This window comes from Haliotis rufescens, unplaced genomic scaffold, assembly GCF_023055435.1.
Source record: "Haliotis rufescens isolate VD_foot unplaced genomic scaffold, xgHalRufe1.0.p SCAF_3, whole genome shotgun sequence".
Taxonomy (NCBI): domain Eukaryota; kingdom Metazoa; phylum Mollusca; class Gastropoda; order Lepetellida; family Haliotidae; genus Haliotis; species Haliotis rufescens.
The window spans coordinates 62,700,205-62,721,300 of NW_025964001.1; the positions used below are offsets into that span (position 1 = coordinate 62,700,205).

The window sequence follows — 21,096 nt, forward strand, 5'->3', positions numbered from 1 at the left end:
CCTAACACAACTGATGTTGGTCTTGAAGATCCCCCTCAAAGTCAGATGAATATATCACAATGTTTATGACCCAGGGGGGGGGGGGGGGGGGGGGGGGCACGGGTGGCCCAGTCGTCTACCGGGCCGCGACTCGCTGTGCAGAGTTGCGTCCCTTGGGCACGCCAGAAACCTATGATTGTGGGTTCGATTATGTTTCTAGGTTTGTCAGCACCATACCCGGGCTCGTGGGTTTCACCGAAGTGGTAAACGTCTGAGACCTGCATCACTTCGGGCTTTCCTCCCACATTAAGCTGACACGCCGTGATATAACTGGAATACTGTTAAAAGCGGCGTTAAACCCAACTCACTCACTCACTATGACACAATGGACTCTATGAATATTTTTGATAACCATGTTTCCTCAGATAGGGAGAAAAAAATTACTGATGTAAATATTTCCACTCAAACATACGCAAACACAGATGTACCTAATAACATTGATGTCACAGATGTACTGAACTATCCCACCTGTACCCCAGTACTTTTAACAGAGTTCATTAAGAAAGTATGTCATGTAAACCAATGGCAAACACATTTGTTCCTAATAACATTGATGTCACAGATGTACGGAACTATCCCACCTGTATCCAAGTTACTTTTAACAGAGTTCATGAAGAAAGTATGTCATGTAAACCAATGGCAAACACATTTGTTCCTAATAACATTGATGTCACAGATGTACTGAACTATCCCACCTGTATCCAAGTTACTTTTAACAGAGTTCATGAAGAAAGTGTGTCATGTAAACCAATGGCAAACACATTTGTTCCTAATAACATTGATGTCACAGATGTACTGAACTATCCCACCTGTATCCAAGTTACTTTTAACAGAGTTCATGAAGAAAGTATGTCATGTAAACCAATGGCAAACACATTTGTTCCTAATAACATTGATGTCACAGATGTACTGAACTATCCCACCTGTATCCAAGTTACTTTTAACAGAGTTCATGAAGAAAGTGTGTCATGTAAACCAATGGCAAACACAGATGTACCTAATAACATTGATGTCACAGATGTACTGAACTATCCCACCTGTATCCAAGTTACTTTTAACAGAGTTCATGAAGAAAGTATGTCATGTAAACCAATGGCAAACACATTTGTTCCTAATAGCATTGATGTCACAGATGTACTGAACTATCCCACCTGTATCCAAGTTACTTTTAACAGAGTTCATGAAGAAAGTATGTCATGTAAACCAATGGCAAACACATTTGTTCCTAATAACATTGATGTCACAGATGTACTGAACTATCCCACCTGTATCCAAGTTACTTTTAACAGAGTTCATGAAGAAAGTGTGTCATGTAAACCAATGGCAAACACATTTGTTCCTAATAACATTGATGTCACAGATGTACTGAACTATCCCACCTGTATCCAAGTTACTTTTAACAGAGTTCATGAAGAAAGTATGTCATGTAAACCAATGGCAAACACAGATGTACCTAATAACATTGATGTCACAGATGTACTGAACTATCCCACCTGTACCCCAGTTACTTTTAACAGAGTTCATGAAGAAAGTGTGTCATGTAAACCAATGGCAAACACATTTGTTCCTAATAACATTGATGTCACAGATGTACTGAACTATCCCACCTGTATCCAAGTTACTTTTAACAGAGTTCATGAAGAAAGTGTGTCATGTAAACCAATGGCAAACACAGATGTACCTAATAATGTAACAGCTGTAGGTCATGACTCAGAGTTAACTGATAATTGTGACATTGACGTCAAAGCTGTTGAAAATAATGGTGTTGATTATGATAATATTCCAAAAGGCCAGGTAAATACCTCAACTCAATTAAATGAAAACAGATATGATGACAATATATGTGATGATATGCCTGTTGCAGAGGCTTTGGATAATCACACTTGTATCACAGGTAATAAAATAACAGATGTCGAAGTAAGTGCTCAAATTACAACATTTATCAATGGAGAGGTACATGCAGAGGGGAGTGAGAATGATGTTTCTACCATATACATGCTAAATAAAAACTCTGAGAAAATATTCAATATAAACTTAATGTAAATCCAAATGTTACTGACAGAGAAGATATGTGTAATAATCCTAAGACTGTCCCAAATAACCATACACACTCTGGGGTAAATATCTCAAGTCAAACAACTGTAAACACTAATGTTGTCAACCAAGTACTTGATGACGCGAACTCTTCAAATGCACTGATTAACTGTGTCCCTACTCTATGTAATCTTGACAATTGTTCTGATGTAAATGTAATAGTTAATTCAACAGAAAACACAAATCATGCTCACAATCTATCCGATATTCTGAAAACCATAGACTACACACAACTTACACATGAGTCCAGGGAATCCTTAAAGATAAATGTACCAAGCAAACCAAATGGTGTTTACAGTGTCTATGATACAATGGACTCTGTAAATATTTTGAATAACCATGTTTCCTTAAATAAGGAAACCAATTTAACTGATGTTAATATTTTCACCCAAACATATGCAAACACAGATGTACCTAATACCAATGATGTCACAGATGTCCTGAATTATGCCTGTACCCCAGTTATTTTTAACACAGTCCATGAAGCAAAGATTTCATGTAAATTATTGAAAATCAAATCTGTACTTAATAATATAAATGCTGTAAATCATGGTTCTGAGTTTGCCAGTAATTGTGATAATGATGCCAATGTTGTTGCACATGTTGTTGTTGATAAGATGGCGATGATGATCATGATGATGATGTTTGTTTGTTTGTTTGTTGTTTAACGCCGCTCTCAGCAATATTCCAGCTGTATGACGACGGTCTGTAAAATAATCGAGTCTGGACCAGAAAATCCAGTGATTGACATCATGAGCATCGACCCACGCAATTTGGATCGTTGGCATGTATCAACCAAGTCAGCGAGCCTGACCACCCGATCCCGTTAGTCGCCTTTTACGATGATGATGATGATGATGATGATGATGGTGGTGGTGGTGGTGGTGACTGTAATGATCAAGACCAAAATAATAGTCTTAATTTATGTGGCCTCAGACATCACCTAGAATATAAGGAATTTATTGACCTGATAGCTAAAAGGGACATAATTGGATTTCAAGAAACGAAAACAAACAGTTTGGATGAGTTAAATATACCCGGATATACTCTTTTTCTTCAGAATAGGTTGGGAACTGTAAGGCGATCTGGAGGCATAGGTGTAGCATATAAAAGTAAATTCACATGTATAGAGATTATATATCCGTTACTGAAGAAAAATGCGATTACATTCTTTGGACTAAAGTATGTAAAAACTATTTAGTTTTGATCAGGATCTGTACTTGGGGACTGTTTATATCCCACCCGAAGGATCAAAGTATATTACAAACGATACGTTTTATGAAATTGAGGAATCAATAATTAATATTATGTCAAAAAGTTAGCACGTCATTTTAATTGGGGACTTTAATGCCCGGACAAATAATCTATGCGAGTACGAAATTCTTGATGAATACATAATTGATGAATTTAATTTGGATATTGATGAAATTAGATCAGAACTTAACCCTGAATCTGTGCTCGATGAACTTGGGTTGCCACGCGTGAGAGCAACACAGCACAAGCAAGAATAAACTAACTTTGGCTTTAAAGTTATTGAAATCTGTAAAAATTTAAATCTGTTTATTGGTAATGGCAGGCTAGGAAATAATAAAATGATATGTTAAACAACATGTAAAGATAAAAGAGTTATCGGCTATGTTTTCGTATCGCAAATGTGCCTTCCGCTCTTTTCTGATTTTAATATAATTGACTACTCACCCCTCTACTCAGACGTGCACTGCCTTCTCACCTTTACACTTAGCGCAGTCAAACCTCCTGTAAGTAATTCATGTAAAGGCCTACCATGCATCTATACAAATGCCGCTAACAAACCTAAACATTACAAACAAATGTAAATGTTGAACAAATAAATAAACTGATGAAGACTGTGCACGAAGCACGGGCAGGTCACGGCGACCCGCCGAGTGTAAACAGACTCGCGAATGAAATCGCGCACGTGCTTGTTAACGCTGCACGCGCAACATTCGGAGTCAGAGAAAACAGTGTTACATACAGACAACGCGAAAAAGATAAACCTTGGTTCGGAATAGAATGCAGACGATCCCGTTAGAAATTCAATAAAGCAAAAAGGCGTCTTAAAAATCGAAAACAGTATTTAATAAATTGGCATATCAACAAGAAGCAAAGGCTTACAAGAAATGTATAGATAAAATTATACGGAAATATAAAGACAATTTAAATAAGACTTTTCGCCAAAACCTTCACCACTCGCCTAAAGAATTTTGGCAGATCCTAACAGGATGTAAGAAATAAATAAATCCGAAAGCTCCTGATATAAATTCCTTCTATAATTTTTATAAAAACTTATACAATGAAAACAAAATTGATGACTCTGAATAAGAAAGACGTGCAACTGCAACACCGGTGTATGATTGTATAATCTTAAACGATGACATAACGACTGAAGAAATTATACAGGCTGCAAAGAAACCTTTAAAGAAATAAGGCTTCTGGGCTAGATTTTGTCGTGAATGATCATATAATAGATAGCATTGGAGTACTTGCCAAACTATATTCGGATTTTTTCAATCTTGTACTCTCATGCGGTGTAATCCCTGAAACGTGGCTCTCGGGAATTATAAAACTTATCTTCAAAAATAAAGGCGATCCATCTGATCCAAACTCGTATAGACCCATTACGATATTAAGCTGTTTCGGAAAACTATTCACCAGTATCCTAAACGAACGACTGACAAAATTTCTAGATGCCAATAATATCCTAACTCCAGCACAGTCGGGACTTAGGAAACAATTTCAAACTGCTGATAATATATTCATTATCCATTCGTTGATGCATATTTTGAAACTGTCAAAAAATACTTTATTGTGCGTGCATAGATTTTACAAAAGCATTTGATACTGTCTGGAGAGTAGGATTGTGGTCTAAAATGCAAAACAGTGGAATTGAGGGCCGATTTCTTATTTTAGTTAAAAATATGTACAGTAATATTAAATCAATGGTACAATCAAATACTGCAGAATCAGAGTACTTCCCTTGTCAGTCAGGTGTTAGACAGGGCGAAAATCTATCACCACTACTGTTTTCAATATTTTTAAATGATTTTGAATGAAGGATGCCAAGGGATCTCATTTGATTGTATAACAGGAAATGACGTCACAGTATGGTTAGTTGGTTACATATTTTAGTACTACTCTACGCAGACGATACAGTCATATTTAGCGATACCCAATCTGGATTACAAAAATCATTAGATTCCTTTAATCAATATTGTTTACAATGGAAGCTAAACGTAAATATCTCAAAAACAAAAATAATAATCTTTGGAGGGGGTCCAGCCAAATCAACCAAATCAATATTTCATTTTTGGGGAAAGATACTGGAGATTGTTGATAATTATACATATTTAGGTATAAATCTTCACAGAAATAGAAATCTTGTGTTTTGTATGAAATCACTAAGAGCAAATGCGACAAAAGCAATGTACTGCTTAATAAAAAGAGCACGAAATGTTAACCTACCATTAGATTGTTTATTGAAGGCGTTTGATGTGATGGTAGTGCCATTACCTCTCTACTGCTCCGAAATATGGGGTTTTGAAAATTTAGAAATAATAGAGAAAATGCAATTGAAATTTTTTAAAATAGTAACTGGTCTGAGGAATTCAACACCCAATTTATGGTTTATGGGGAACTTGGCAGGGAACCCCTCAAAATTAAAGTATTTAAACGGATGATTTCCTTCTGGCATAAAGTAACGAATTGTAACGGACCCACAAAGTTATCTCATATTTTATCTAATTTTTTGATAAAAGACTATGATGCAAACGGAAAATCGTTTAAGTGGATAGCAACAGTAAAAAAATATTAAATGATGTCTGACTGTCAGAAGTATTCATAAACCCGTCTATTTGCTCTACTTCATGGCTGGTTTCAAAGGTCGAAAACCAATTTATTCAACAGTGGCGAGAATGTATATTATCAAGTTCAAAAGTTTTATACTACCAACATTTAAAAGAATTACCAAAATTCGAAAAATTTCTATTACTTCCCACAACTATCTTCTAGCCCTATTTTACAATTTCGCACATCCAATCATCATTTGCCCATTGAAACCGGCCGATGGAGAGGGTTACTGAGAGAAGACCGTGTCTGCACACTATGCAATTCATCTGCTGTTGGAGACGAATTTCTCTATCTTTTTAGGTGTGAAGCACTTCTCCAACAACGCCATCTTTACATCCCAAAGAATTGTTATATCTGGCCAAATATGTGTAAATTGCGTAAAACGTTATCACCTAAAAATCTATCCACTTTGAAACATCTGTCTAGATTCATCGTACATTTGAACACATTATTACGTTAAGGTGTCTAATTTTCTTTCTTTTTCTTCTTCTTTTCTTCTTTTTTTTAAAGTTTTTTTTTTTATTTGTCTTTTTTAGGCTTGTTACCATCTTTATCTGCATTGTATATTGTATGTTGTATATATATATATATATATATATATATATATATATATATATATATATATATATATATATACTCTTGTACCACCATTGGTGGTTTTTCAGAGATATAAAACTGAAACTGTATAATGTCGGGTAGCCCAGCTGTTCGTATTGCCCATCTATTTGTATTGTCGGATAGCATACTTATTTGTATTGTCAGATAGCCCAGCTATTTATATTGTCGGCTAGCCCAGCTATTTGCACTGAAGGGAGTATGCCCATACAGCATTTTTTTCTTTGTTTTTGTTGTTGTTGATTTTTAACGCCGAATTCAGCAATATTCCAGCTATATGACGGCGGTCTGTAATTAATATGGACCAGACAATCCAGTGATTGACATCATGCGCAAAACACATAACAAGCCATGATGAGAAGGCCAAACGTAGGTCATAATACGTACAGGCGCCGGAATAGCATATGGCCAAGGGGAAAAAGGATGGTTGATTTGTCTCGTCTGTACTTACAGAGTTATGTCCCTTATGTCTGGTAGGATCCGCTGATCGCGCGTTAGAATCCCATATTCGCCATGATTGTAATGGGCCTCCGGTTGTCAACACCAACACCCGCCGTCGTTGGTTTCACCGTCCACATCCCTCACACATTAATCTGTGCTGTATCTGAGAGAGCCCTAACTTGTTAAATCTAACTCAATCATTTGTAAAATCACGGGGGCCAAGGGTGGCCCAGTATTCTCAGGCGCCTCGATTCGCTGTGCAGATTTGCGTCCCTTGGGCACGCCAGAAACCTATGATTGTGGGTTCGAATCCCGGTTCGCCCCGATTATGTTTCTAGGTTTGTCAGCACCATACACGTGCTCGTGGGTCTCACCGAACTGGTAAACGTCTGAGACCTGCATTACTTCGGGCTTTCCTCCCACATTAAGCTGACACGCCGCGATATAACTGGTAAAAAGCGGCGTTAAACCCAGCTCACTCACTCACTGTTAAATCACGTGGTGCTTAACATTTTGCTGACCATGCATGACGTCAGCATGTACTGCTTTCAGAACACTCCCTGGAGATGCCACGTGCTCACGTCACGCGGGCTCTGTTTAGCAGAGGATGTGGGCTTCACAACCTTGTGACGTCAGGTCGCTGGGCGAAAGGTCCCTTGAAGCAAGGCGTATCACTATTTTCGTCAGCTGGTCACATCGAGGACCAGTTGAACAAGAACGGAGTGGTGGTTCCCAAAGACTTGTCCATAGCAGACTACCTACTCCAGGATGCTGGCAAGCACGCCAAGAACACGGCTTTGGTAAGGCTGCAATTATAAATGCACTATGGAATAAAGTCCGTCTCAGAATCCCAAAACCATATCATATTCCCCTCCGCCCAGCCCTTATTGTAATGATATAGCCCTAAATGAAGCAAGTCTAGATTTTCCACAGGCTCAGCTCCCATCTTACTGGGGCTCCTTTTCAAATTAAATGGAGTTGTTTGTTTCAGTCAAAATTAGTCTTCTTCTAATCAGGATTAGTTTAATATATCGAAGGGCGGTGGGGTAGCCTAGTAGTTAAAACGTTCTCTTGCCACGCTGTGTACAGGGTTCGATTCCCCGCATTGGTACAATGTGTGAAGCCCAAATCGGGTGTCTCCCTGCCCTGATATTGCTGGAATCTTGCTAAAAGCGCACGTAAAAGTCAACTCAACTCACTCTTTTCACGATACTGACGCTTCTGAGACTGTTCATCATCCCCGTCAGTGTTTCGGGATCCGCTGTTTGTAGGTTTTATAAAGACGGAACATATCTACGACCTGGCTCATTTCGGGCCTTTCTCCAACATCAAGCTTACACGCTGACATAACTGAAATACTGTTCAAAACAGCGTTACACCTAACTAACTCATTCAGTGTGTTCGTGCGTTCGAATCCAAGGTTCGACCCGATTATGACCATCGATCCGTCAGAACCATACCCCGTGCTTATTGGTCTCGTCAAAATGGCGGCAAACGTCCATGGCGTGCATGATTGTAGTCGTGAACCGTCACACTTTAGATTTTAAGATGCTTAAAAGTATAAACTAAAATTATATATTCCTTGTTGAGCTTTTGCTGCGTGGGGCGGTGGGGTATCCTATTGGTTAAAGCGTTCGCTCGTCACGCCGAAGGCCCGGGTTCGATTCCCCATGCAAATGGGTACAATGTCTGAAGCCCATTTCTGATGTACTCCGCTGGAATTGCTGGAATATTGCAAAACGCGGCGTAAAAACATATTCACTCACTCACTTTTGCTGCGTGCATGAACTAAATGAATACGGTAGTGCTTTCCCTACAACTGTTATAATGGGCAAAGTGTGTTTTACTCCTCAGATAGATGGGAAGACAGATAGAAGGATAAGCTTCGACCGTCTCCAGGACGACATCCACACGCTGACATCAGCGTTCTACCATCTTGGGCTACGTCACCGAGATATTGTGACCATGTATGCCACCAACGTCCCAGAAATCGCCCACGTGTTTTGCAGCGTTACCGACAACGGCGCAGCGTTGTCTTTAGCTAACTCTCAGCTAACTGCCGGTATTTGACCCTAGTTTGTTGCAAATATTGTGTACTTGTACTCTGTGATTAACAAATCCAAGGTTGTAACTGTTTTAATTAATATGTGTCGTTGTGTCGCGAACACCTAGAGTCATCACAAATTATACGGTAATTCGTGAGCACAGGATCTCACATTTAACCATTTTCCATCTTGTTTATAACAGAAATACGATTGTGAAGTTCTAAGGATCTGACTTTCATAAGCGAAAAATTAATATTTACAATAGAAAGCAATAGCTGACAGTTTTATAATCACTTAAAACAACCAGCTTCTAGTTTCAAATCAGGCATTGAAAGTTTGTTTCCTTTTTAAGATGACCTGGCGTCCCAGCTGCGACAGACACGATCCCGACTCCTGATCACAACCCCCGACTGCGCCGACACGGCACTAGCAGCGTCCTGCCTCTCGCCGTATACACAGGTGCGTGAGTGAATGTGTGAGTGAGTTGGTTTGACGCCACCTTCAACAGTGTTATACGAACCGTGAAGATCCAGGGTAGAATAGGTCTTCAGCAACCCATGCTTGCCGTAAAAGGCGACTATGCTTGTCGTAAGAGGCGACTAACGGGATCGGGTGGTCAGGCTCGCTGACCTGGTTGATGCATGTCATCGTATCCCAATTGCGTGGATCGATGCTCAAGATGTCAATCACTGGATTGAATGGTCCAGATTCGATTATTTACAGAGCGCCGTCATACAGCTGAAATATTGCTGAGTGCGGCGTTAAACAACAAACAAACCAGCAAACTTGAACAGTGTCATACAACGTGTCTGCTTCATGTGGGAGGAAAACCCGAAGTGATGCAGGTCGTACACATTTCCCACGTCGGTGAAAACCAAGAGCACGAGTATGTTGACTGAACCAAGAATCATAACTGCGACGAAACTTGGATTCTAATCCACGATCATAGGAACCTGGCTCGCTGGAGTAGGTGGGCGGTTCAATAGGGTTTAACGTCGCGTTCAAGATTATTGCACTTATATAGCGAAGTCTTTGTTTGTTGTTTAACGCCACACTCAGGAATATTCCAGCTGTATGACGGCGGTCTGTAAATAATCGAGTCTGGGATACGATGACATGCATCAACTAAGTCAAGAAGCCTGACCACCCGATCCCGTTATCGCCAATAACAAGCATTGTCAGCTCTTTAGAGTGAGTGAGTGAGTTGGTTTTAACGCCGTATTTTAACATTATTTCAGTTATATCAGGCGTGTCAGCTTAATGTGGGAGGAAAGCCCGAAGTGATGCATGTCTCAGACGTTTACCACTTAAAACCCACGAGCACGGGTATGGTGCTGACAAACCTAGAAACATAATCGGGGCGAACCGTGATTCGAACCCACAATCATAGGTTTCTGGCGTGCCCTAGGGACGCAGCTCTGCCCACTGAATTGCGGCGCCTTTGACGACTGGGCCATCCGTGCCCCCTCACCTCTTTAGACAATAATGGGTTGCTGAAGACCAATTCTACCCCTGATCTTCACGGGTCAAATGGCGAAATTCATGCGTGCGCATGTGCGTGCATGTTCCGACCAATCCTTGTTTTATCCCCTGGTTGCCGGGTTGCCATGCGAGATGAAAAGAAGTACCATTTCTTAGCGTCTTTTGGTATGTGAGTGAGCGTTGACCACTTATGTGATGACCACGAGCGCGGGCATTGTGCTGACCATCCCCGAATCTGGGATTCCAGCCTACGGTCATCGGTGTCTTGCACGTTATGTAAATCATGGAAAGGAAACAGCATGCCATGTATTTTCTTCTACAGCTAACACACCTTCATATAACTGAAACAGTGAAATAACTAGGTAAATTCACTGGCATTATCTAACAATGCAGGTAACAGTATCATGAACACTTCTTTTCGTATCCTCCCATGGTCTAACTGTCACCCAGGCTCTTCACCAGTTTGTCGGACTCCGACGGCCGATGGAGGTGATCTGAACAGCCGAGGCGCCCCGATGTAGACCTCTGTCTAGACTGACCATGTTCTATGATACTCCCAGGAGGTGATCTGAACAGCCGAGGCGCCCCGATGTAGACCTCTGTCTAGACTGACCATGTTCTATGATACTCCCAGGAGGTGATCTGAACAGCCGAGGCGCCCCGATGTAGACCTCTGTCTAGACTGACCATGTTCTCTGATACCCCCAGGAGGTGATCTGAACAGCCGAGGCGCCCGGATGTAGACCTCTGTCTAGACTGACCATGTTCTCTGATACTCCCAGGAGGTGATCTGTATAGGCGAGGCGCCCGGATGTAGACGTCTGTCTAGACTGACCATGTTCTCTGATACGTTGGTTACGTAACCTGGGCATCAAACATTAAGCATTTACTCTTCTCTCACGGATTTGGATATGTTTGGCTAAATCAAAGCGTTGGAGACAAAATGTATTTTCTTAGCTCTTTTAAGCAGGTAGCAATTGATATGTTTACTCAAAACTGGAGGTCGTCACTAGATAACAGTACACGCTACGACGTCTATAAAACCTTTAAATATTGTCTAACACCAGAGGTTTACCTGCATACTATAACAGAGAGAAAAATTAGAGACACATTTATTAAACTTAGGCTAGGGTTAAATGATTTGATGTGCAACAGGGGTCGCTTCTCCTCTATTCCTAAGGATATGCGTTTTTGTCCATTCTGCGAAAACCATATTGAAAACGAATTACACTTTTTGTTTATATGTCCAATTTACGACAACCTAAGATTGAAATATATGCCTGATATCACTAAGAACCACTATTCCATGAACAAAATATTATCTTTTAATGGTATCCCTAGTAAAAAATTAACTAAGATATTACAATACATCTATCAAAGTCTACGAGTGCGTAGTCAATTACTTAGTGAATCCGATATGTCCAGAAAAAAATAGTTGTTTTGAAACTTTCGCATCTAGATCAGGAGTATCTACATTTCATTTTTGTCTGTTTGTTTCTACTAGAAATGCATATACATTTAAATTCTCAAATTGTCATGACATGATGAGTATATTACTGATAGATTCTTTTGTATTGAACGTCGTGCTGTGCTATTCCATTCCTTTTGTATTTTATACTACTACTGCCACTGTGGTTATTACCACTGTTATTACAATACCTCTATTACATGTCAAGCATCATATTAGTTATCCAATAATTATATAATTCGCTGTACAGCTGTAAATGATATTGTTTATCTGTATGTGTATATGGGCCAATGGCCTTTCATACAATAAAGATTGATTGATTGATTGATTAATACTTCCAGGAGGTGATCTGCATAGGCGAGGCGCCCGGATGTAGACCTCTGTCCAACCTGCTGCAGGACAAGCACCTGCCATCTCACCCTCGAATCCACATCAACCCGGACTCCACCACGGCACTGATTCCCTTCTCCAGCGGGACCACAGGCCTCCCAAAGGGCGTCATGCTCAGCCATACCAACATCATATCCGACCTCAGCCAACTCAGGTCATACCATTTGTGATCCGTGAAGATCCCACGTAGTATAGGTCTTCAGCAACCCATGCTTGCCTTAAAAGGCGACTTTACTTATCGTCAGAGGCGACTAACGTAATCGGGTGGTCAGGCTCGCTGATTTGGTTAATCCGTTGGTTGGTTGTATCCAAATTGCATTGTATCGATGCTCATGATGTCAATCACTGTATTGTCTGGTCCAGATTCGATTATTTACAGACCGCCGTCATATAGCTGGAATATTGCTGAGTGCGGCGTTAAATAAGAAACAAACAAACAGTCCCATTTTTAATAAGTAGCAAAAGCAACACAGTAGATCTGCGTAGGATAATGTATTAATATTTCTATTAAAAAAAACACCAAATTAGGTTCTTGTAACTTAAGGTATTAAATTGTGTATAAATCGCAAACCATCATAGATCTCTGCATGCTTTGGTAGTAAGATTTAAATTAATTAAGAATCACCATAGTAGGTAACTTAAGGTTCAGGTAGTAAGATGTATATTAAGTCCCCAAAACATCACTTAAGACCCGTGTAGACTCCTGCATTGCCAAATTAATAGACTAGCAGACCTCTGTCATCTCAGTTACAGAGATATGTATATTTGTTCAATCACGTCGTCACTATAGTAGATCTTTGTCAGCTCAGGAACTGGAACACTCCAAAAAAAACATTATATTGCACAAATGACCGCTACATGCTGAAGTAAGGTTGTATATTTGCAGGCATCCCGCGTTCCTCCGTCTGTCGAGTGAGCAGGACGTGACCCTGTGTGCGCTACCCACAATGCACATAGCTGGGATTGTCCTCGGGGTGTGTTTGCCTCTGGTCCAAGGAGTGCCGACGGTCGTGCTGCCCAAATACAACCCCGTGGACTTTCTTCAGGCGGCGCAGCACTACCGGGTACGCCTTCAGCACCCGGGTGCCGTTGTACAAAGCGATCTTAGCGCTAAGGTTATCGTAACACCCATACCTTAACATTGACTTACGACAGTCGTTGTTGTGTACAACGGCACCTAGGGCATCAACACACAATGCCATTTAAGAAAGTGGTCAAATGTAATGTTATTTTTGGGATAACACTTTCTTAGTAAAGTACAGATTCCAACCAACACTGCCAGAGTGAGGCACCTAATTGCCAGCACACAACGTTAAATCTAACTCACTCAGCCACCGGGGCTTCCACAAAAATCCGACAACTGGTAGTCTACATCACGTACTCTGACAAGTGTAAATTGTCACTGCACGGCAATTGTCACGGCACCCATGGCCGAAAGCTATGAACACCCAATGCTATTTTAGAAAGTGGTCAAATGTGTTGTATTTGGGAACTTTTTGGTTGGCGATTATTTGCCTCACTCTGGCAGTGTGGGTTCGAAGCCCGATCTCAACCCAAAAAGTAACCAGAATCTGAACTTGACTAAGAAAGTGTTATCCCAAATATAACATTTGTTTCCTGGACATCAATCCTGGTGTATCCTGGGTTATTTCTTTTCTTTCTGGACAAACGAGTTTCCTGCGCGGTACCCAGTGAGCATGTATGCAAGTGACACTGTTTGTTCTTCCCGTCTCAGGTAACGTTTTCCCAAGTCGCACCAACAGTCATAAGCTTCCTGGCCAAGCACCCAATGGTGGACAAATTCGACCTGAGCAGTTTCAAAACAGTACTGTCGGGCGCGGCGGCTCTCAGCAAAGAACTCACAACAATCTTCATAGATAGGCTCAAGCTGAACGGACTCAGACAGGGTATGTAGAGTCACACCTTCAGACAGGTATGTAGGATGACATTCATCAACCAAGTCAGCGAGGCTGACCACCCGGTCCCGTTAGTCGCCTCTGACGACGAGCATAGTCGCCTTTCACGGCAAACATGGGTTGCTGAAGACCTATTCTACCCCGGTTCTTCACGGGTCCTGTGTACAAGAAAAACTGTGAAAACTATGACACATGAAACGACATATGTTTTGATGTAGGTAATTATTTTCCATTTTGTAAAATGTGAATAGCAGCTCTTCTATACTATACATGTTCCTCGTCGTATTTAAACCTGGTTTGTCTATCATGCAGGCTATGGCATGACTGAGGCAAGCCCAGCCACCCACGCGTCTCCAGCTGGCTTCTTCAAGCACGGATCAGTTGGAATACCACTGCCTCTTACACACAGCAAGGTATGGCCATGGATGGTGGTTGGGTGGGTGGGTGGGTGTGTGAGTGAGTGAGTGAGTGGGTGGGTGGATTGGTGGGTGGGTGGATGTGTGAGTGAGTTGGGTTCCACTCTGCCCTGAAATGTATTTCAATAATAAGAAAATGTGAGGAAAATCGGAATTGACGCATTTCTGAGTATATCACCCCAGTGAAACCAACATGGTCTTGTTCCAAGAAGCGATCTTAGCGCTAAGGCGATCGTTACTCCCATACATTGACAGACAAACGACAGCCACGGCGGAAGGAAGCCTAGGGTGCCGTTGTACAAAGCGATCTTAGCGCTAAGGCGATCGTAACTCCCATACATTGACAGACAAACGACAGACGCAGCGTAACGAGGGCAAGGGTGCCGTTGTACAAAGCGATCTTAGCGCTAAGGTGATCGTAACTCCCATACATTGAAACAGACAAACGACAGCCGCAGCGGAACGAAGCCTAGGGTGCCGTTGTACAAAGCGATCTTAGCCCTTAGGTGATCGTAACTCCCATACATTGAAACAGACAAACGACAGACGCAGCGGAACGAGGCCAAGGGTGCCGTTGTACAAAGCGATCTTAGCGCTAAGGTGATCGTAACTCCCATACATTGAAACAGACAAACGACAGCCGCAGCGGAACGAGGCCTAGGGTGCCGTTGTACAAAGCGATCTTAGCGCTAAGGCGATCGTAACTCCCATACATTGAAACAGACAAACGACAGCCGCAGCGGAACGAGGCCTAGGGTGCCGGTGTACAAAGCGATCTTAGCGCTAAGGCGATCGTAACTCCCATACATTGACGCAGACAAACGACAGCCGCAGCGGAACGAGGCCTAGGGTGCCGTTGTACAAAGCGATCTTAGCGCTAAGGCGATCGTAACTTCCATACATTGACGCAGACAAACGACAGCCGCAGCGGAACGAGGCCTAGGTTGCCGGTGTACAAAGCGATCTTAGCGCTATGGCGATCGTAACTCCCATACATTGACGCAGACAAACGACAGCCGCAGCGGAACGAGGCCTAGGGTGCCGGTGTACAAAGCGATCTTAGCGCTAAGGCGATCGTAACTCCCATACATTGACGCAGACAAACGACAGACGCAGCGGAACGAGGCCTAGGGTGCCGGTGTACAAAGCGATCTTAGCGCTAAGGCGATCGTAACTCCCATACATTGACGCAGACAAACGACAGCCGCAGCGGAACGAAGCCTAGGGTGCCGGTGTACAAAGCGATCTTAGCGCTAAGGCGATCGTAACTCCCATACATTGACGCAGACAAACGACAGCCACAGCGGAACGAGGCCTAGGGTGCCGTTGTACAAAGCGATCTTAGCGCTAAGGCGATCGTAACTCCCATACATTGAAACAGACAAACGACAGCCACAGCGGAACGAGGCCTAGGGTGCCGTTGTACATAGCGATCTTAGCGCTAAGGCTATCACTGCTCCCATACACTGACAGACAAACGACAGCCACAGCGGAACGAGGCCTAGGGTGCCGTTGTACAAAGCGATCTTAGCGCTAAGGCGATCGTAACTCCCATACATTGACAGACAAACGACAGCCACAGCGGAACGATGGCAAGGGTGCCGTTGTACCCTTTACTCCCAAACATGGAAACAGACAAACGACAGACGCAGCGGAACGAGGCCAAGGGTGCCGTTGTACAAAGCGATCTTAGCGCTAAGGTGATCGTAACTCCCATACACTGAAACAGACATACGACAGTCCTAGCGCTGTCAATATTCCAGCTATATGGCAGCGGTCTGTAAATAATCGAATCCAGACAATCCAGTGATTTACATCATGAGCATCGATCCACGTAATTGGTATGGTTTGTTTGTTGTTTAACGCCGCACTCAGCAATACTCCAGCTATATCACGGCGGTTTGTAAATAATCGAGTCTGGACCAGACATTCCAGTGATTGACATCATGAGCATCGATCCACACGATTGGGAGACAATGACATGATTCAACCAAGTCAGCAAGCCTGACCACCCGATCCTGTTAGTCTCAGCTTACGACAAGCTCAGTCGCCTTTTACGGCAAGTATGGGTTGCTGAAGACCTATTCTACCCCGGATCTTCACGGGTCTGTGACTATGTGACTCTGTTGATGAAGATGGGTCGTGTTTTCAGGTTGTTGATCCTGTGACTGGGGCTGATCTCGGCCCGGGGGAGGAGGGGGAGGTGTGTGTGAAGGGCCCGCAAGTAATGATGGGATACCTCAACAACAGAACATCAACCCAGGCGGCCTTCACTTCAGACGCCTGGCTCAGAACAGGTGCGTGATCATACATGGTTCAATGTTAGGTGGTGAGTCGTAATGGGGATTAACGTCGCCTTCAAGACTGTTGCAGGTATATAGCGACGTGCAAGCGTGTGTGTGTGCGTGTGTGTGTGTGCGTGTGTGTGGCTGCTTGTACAAGTCCAGACAAATGCCGATTTCATAGTGCTACCCCACTGAGATACCATATCGCAGTTTAACAAGAATACCCCACTCAGATACAGTATACTGACTCCGAGCCGACCATTCCTTGTTTTAGCCCTTTAATGCCGAGCGCCAGGCAGGGTAGCAACAAGTTTCTTTGTTTGGTTGTATAGAGGTTGACTAAAAAGATAATGATATGTGCAGAACTTCCACTGTACACTTACCGTTTGTATCATGGGCCTATGGCCTACAATACACTTGAATAAAGACTACTACAACATGTGCAGTCTATACAACTGCATTTAATGGCAAAGGACAGATTATACCCGTACCCAAGATTGTTTGTTTGTTTGTTTGTTTGTTTGCTGTTTAACGCCGCACTCAGCAGCATTCCAGTTATATGACGGCGGTCTGTAAATAATCGAGTCTAAGCAATTGGGATACGGTGACATGCATCCACCAAGCCACCGGGCCTGACCAACCGATCCCGTTTGACGCCTCTTACGACAAGAGCAGTCGCCTTTTACGACAAGCATGGGTTGCTGAAGACCTATTCTCTACCCGGATCTTTTAAAATGACGCGGCCAGAGATCGAACCCACGACCTTCCGCTCTCCTGGCAGATGTTCTATCCACTACAGACCACGGAGGCGGTCTTGATTCAATACGAAGCTCAGACGGAACTTCTGAGAGTGATCAAATGTAGGTTTACACCGTTGTTTCAAGCGCGGACACAGCTTTTTTAATAGAGTTGGGTAGGGAGGAACGGCTTTTAAAGGGTCACTACCGGATCTTTTAAAATGACGCGGCCAGAGATCGAACCCACGACCTTCCGCTCTCCTGGCAGATGTTCTATCCACTACAGACCACGGAGGCGGTCTTGATTCAATACGAAGCTCAGACGGAACTTCTGAGAGTGATCAAATGTAGGTTTACACCGTTGTTTCAAGCGCGGACACAGCTTTTTTAATAGAGTTGGGTAGGGAGGAACGGCTTGTTAAAGGGTCACTACCGGATCTTTTAAAATGACGCGGCCAGAGATCGAACCCACGACCTTCCGCTCTCCTGGCAGATGTTCTATCCACTACAGACCACGGAGGCGGTCTTGATTCAATACGAAGCTCAGACGGAACTTCTGAGAGTGATCAAATGTAGGTTTACACCGTTGTTTCAAGCGCGGACACAGCTTTTTTAATAGAGTTGGGTAGGGAGGAACGGCTTGTTAAAGGGTCACTTATCGAGGCCGGGCTTCGGACAAGCATTGCTGCCTGGACAGATTTGGTCAGGTGATACTAGCACTGGCACTAGATTTGGGTCGGATGAAAGGTCGTTCTGACATGACCCGTAATGGGATCTCCTCAGATCTTTGTTTAGTGGCAGCGAGAACTTAGATCTGATTTTAATGAGATTGTGCCGAACTGCGCTGGAATTTCCAGGCTCGATCGTAGCGCCACCAGTGGCTATTACGAGTTATGTCCCTTCTATATCCCACCTTTTGACCAATCAGATTCCACCTCTCATATCACTTGCATTTGCTTCAAATAAAATGGCGGCGCCCAGTCAAGACGATCTGATCGATAATCAAGGTCTATATTGTAATAAAACGGGTCTGTGCGAAGTGCATCAAACCACTTGAGCACCTTGATTAAACATGAAAAGATTATTGTCTGTCGACGCCCAGTTGACGGTACACATGCTTTGCAAATCGCCCAGTCGACTGAAATCTGCACGTTGATATCCACGTTTTTTACGAACCGGTTGTCTAGTTTGTTACGCGATTCTGATTGGGCTATGCATAGATTCGTTAGTCCAGCCAAGATTTAACTTCAGAATTCCAGCCTAGTCCGGCAAGGGTGGAAACTGGAATTTTAGAGTAAGTGAACTCCCTTGTCTCGGGAAGATGTACTACCCTGTGACATCTTTGATTTTCTTATGCAGGAGACCTTGGTTTCTATGACGACGATGGTCACTATTACATTGTTGACCGACTGAAGGATATAATCAAGTTCAAAGGCTATCAGGTAGGTCATGTTTGTTTCATTGGGGTGACCGCTTCGGTGGTCTAGTGGTAGTGCGTCCGCCCGGAGAGCGGAAGGTCCGGGGTTCGATCCCCGGCTGCGTCATACCAAAAGATGGTACTTGTTGTTACCCTGTCTGGCGCTCGGCATTAAGGGGCTAAAAAAAGGACTGGTCGGCTTGGAGTCAGTATACTTCGTCTGAGTGGGGTATTCATGTTAAACTGCGGCACCCCAATCTCGGTGACCTTGCACTATAACTCTGCATCAGTCCGGACTAGTACAAGCAGTCAAAAACACACACGTGCATGCACGTCGCTATATAAGTGCAATAATCTTGGACGCGACGTTAAACCCCATTTCACCTCACCTTGTTTCATTGGGCCGAAGTGTAGGACGTGGTCGGATTTAGGGGCTGGGTCGGTTGACTGCGTTTTGGATCTGGAGTTGTTCTGGTTTTTAGGTGTCGGATATTTAAACAAAAATCAAATTTATAATGAGTCATTAATTTGCCAATCTTCATAGTAAAACTCTATAATACGAAATGTGAAATGTGTTGCAGATTTCGCCATGCCATCTTGAGAACATCATTTTAAGCCACCCGGACGTTGAAGACGCAGCAGTAGTGGGAATACCAACAGCCGACGTCGGAGAAGTGCCACGAGCGTTCGTAGTTGCCAAGCCGAGCGTCACTGAAAAGGAGCTCACTGACCTTGTGGCAGGTGAGTGAGTTGTTCCTTGCATTCTGTGCCAAGGTCTCATCTTGTGCAGGTGAACCAGAATGTATTGCGCCAGTTATATGTTTTGTGCGTGATTGTTGTTTATGCATGTATGTTACGTCTGTTCTAGATCACGTGGCACCGTACAGGCAGATACGGGGGGGTGTTGAGTTCATCGACAACATCCCCCGGAACCCCAGCGGCAAGATACTCAGGAGGCTCCTCCGAGAAAGAAACATGTCCAGACAGGAGCGGGAGAAAGTGTGGGGAAACTAACTGGGGGAAAGTGGGCTGGGGTTGGGAGAGAACCTGGCTGTGGAAGGTGGTGGGGCCTCGCTGGAGAGATGGGCAAGTGTTTGTTTATTTGTTTGATTGTTTGTTTGTTGTTTGACGCCGCACTCCAGATATATGACGGTGGTCTGTAAATAATAGAGTCTACCCGGGATTTTCACGGGTCAGGGGGCGGGGGGGAGGGGGGGGGTTAGTTGTGGGCTTCGGAGGGTGGTAACTCCACCCTCCCAAACTGTACCAAATACTGACTTACACTGTTGACAATTTAACTGTGACATGGGTGCCACATTACTAGGATACGTTCGTGTTGATCTGTCCATCTCATTCCGGACAGTTACTTATACTGCCTCTATTTATTCCCCATCACAGTCCTTGTAGTTGCTGCCAAATAAAGTTACTATATATGTACAGTAAACTACGTTTATAACGAACACGCTTAAAACGAACTAACGGATATAACGAAATATTTTGATACTGTTCATTCGGTGTATATATTCCGTACATTTGCTTATAACGAACAACGGTTATAACGAATTAAAATTAGTGGTCCCTTTGAGTTCGTTATAACCGAAGTTTACTGTACATTGTGAAGGGGACCAAGATGGTGATGGTATAATTACGGTCCAGTTGTATCATTGTACGTGTACATAACATGGTATTCTTGTCCTCGTCACTAATAAAACAACTACAGCTGTCTTTATTGTGCTTCCTCACTTAGATATCAATAGCAACAAGTCATTTTGTCAAATCTCAACAAATTTGAGACAGCCCGGCATGTTATTTGTAACATCTGTGAGGTGAGGTGAAATGGGGTTTAACGTCGCGTCCAACATTATTGCACTTATTTAGCGACGTGCA

General features: G+C 43.0%; 1 protein-coding gene across 2 annotated transcripts in view; it reads left to right on the plus strand.

Annotated features, from left to right (window-relative positions):
* Positions 1 to 20,358, plus strand: part of LOC124132360 (probable 4-coumarate--CoA ligase 1) — a 36,363-nt gene extending 16,005 nt beyond the window's left edge. For both annotated transcript variants that reach the window (XM_048403242.1, XM_048403241.1), the window contains exons 2-12: positions 7,606 to 7,853; positions 8,908 to 9,115; positions 9,451 to 9,557; positions 12,390 to 12,592; positions 13,325 to 13,502; positions 14,174 to 14,345; positions 14,667 to 14,767; positions 16,923 to 17,067; positions 19,152 to 19,234; positions 19,791 to 19,950; positions 20,078 to 20,358. In XM_048403242.1, the coding sequence (XP_048259199.1) occupies positions 7,620 to 7,853; positions 8,908 to 9,115; positions 9,451 to 9,557; positions 12,390 to 12,592; positions 13,325 to 13,502; positions 14,174 to 14,345; positions 14,667 to 14,767; positions 16,923 to 17,067; positions 19,152 to 19,234; positions 19,791 to 19,950; positions 20,078 to 20,223 (1,737 nt within the window). In that variant the 5' untranslated portion in view covers positions 7,606 to 7,619 and the 3' untranslated portion in view covers positions 20,224 to 20,358. The remainder of the gene's footprint in view (positions 1 to 7,605; positions 7,854 to 8,907; positions 9,116 to 9,450; positions 9,558 to 12,389; positions 12,593 to 13,324; positions 13,503 to 14,173; positions 14,346 to 14,666; positions 14,768 to 16,922; positions 17,068 to 19,151; positions 19,235 to 19,790; positions 19,951 to 20,077) is intronic.
* Positions 20,359 to 21,096: the final 738 nt, after the last annotated feature.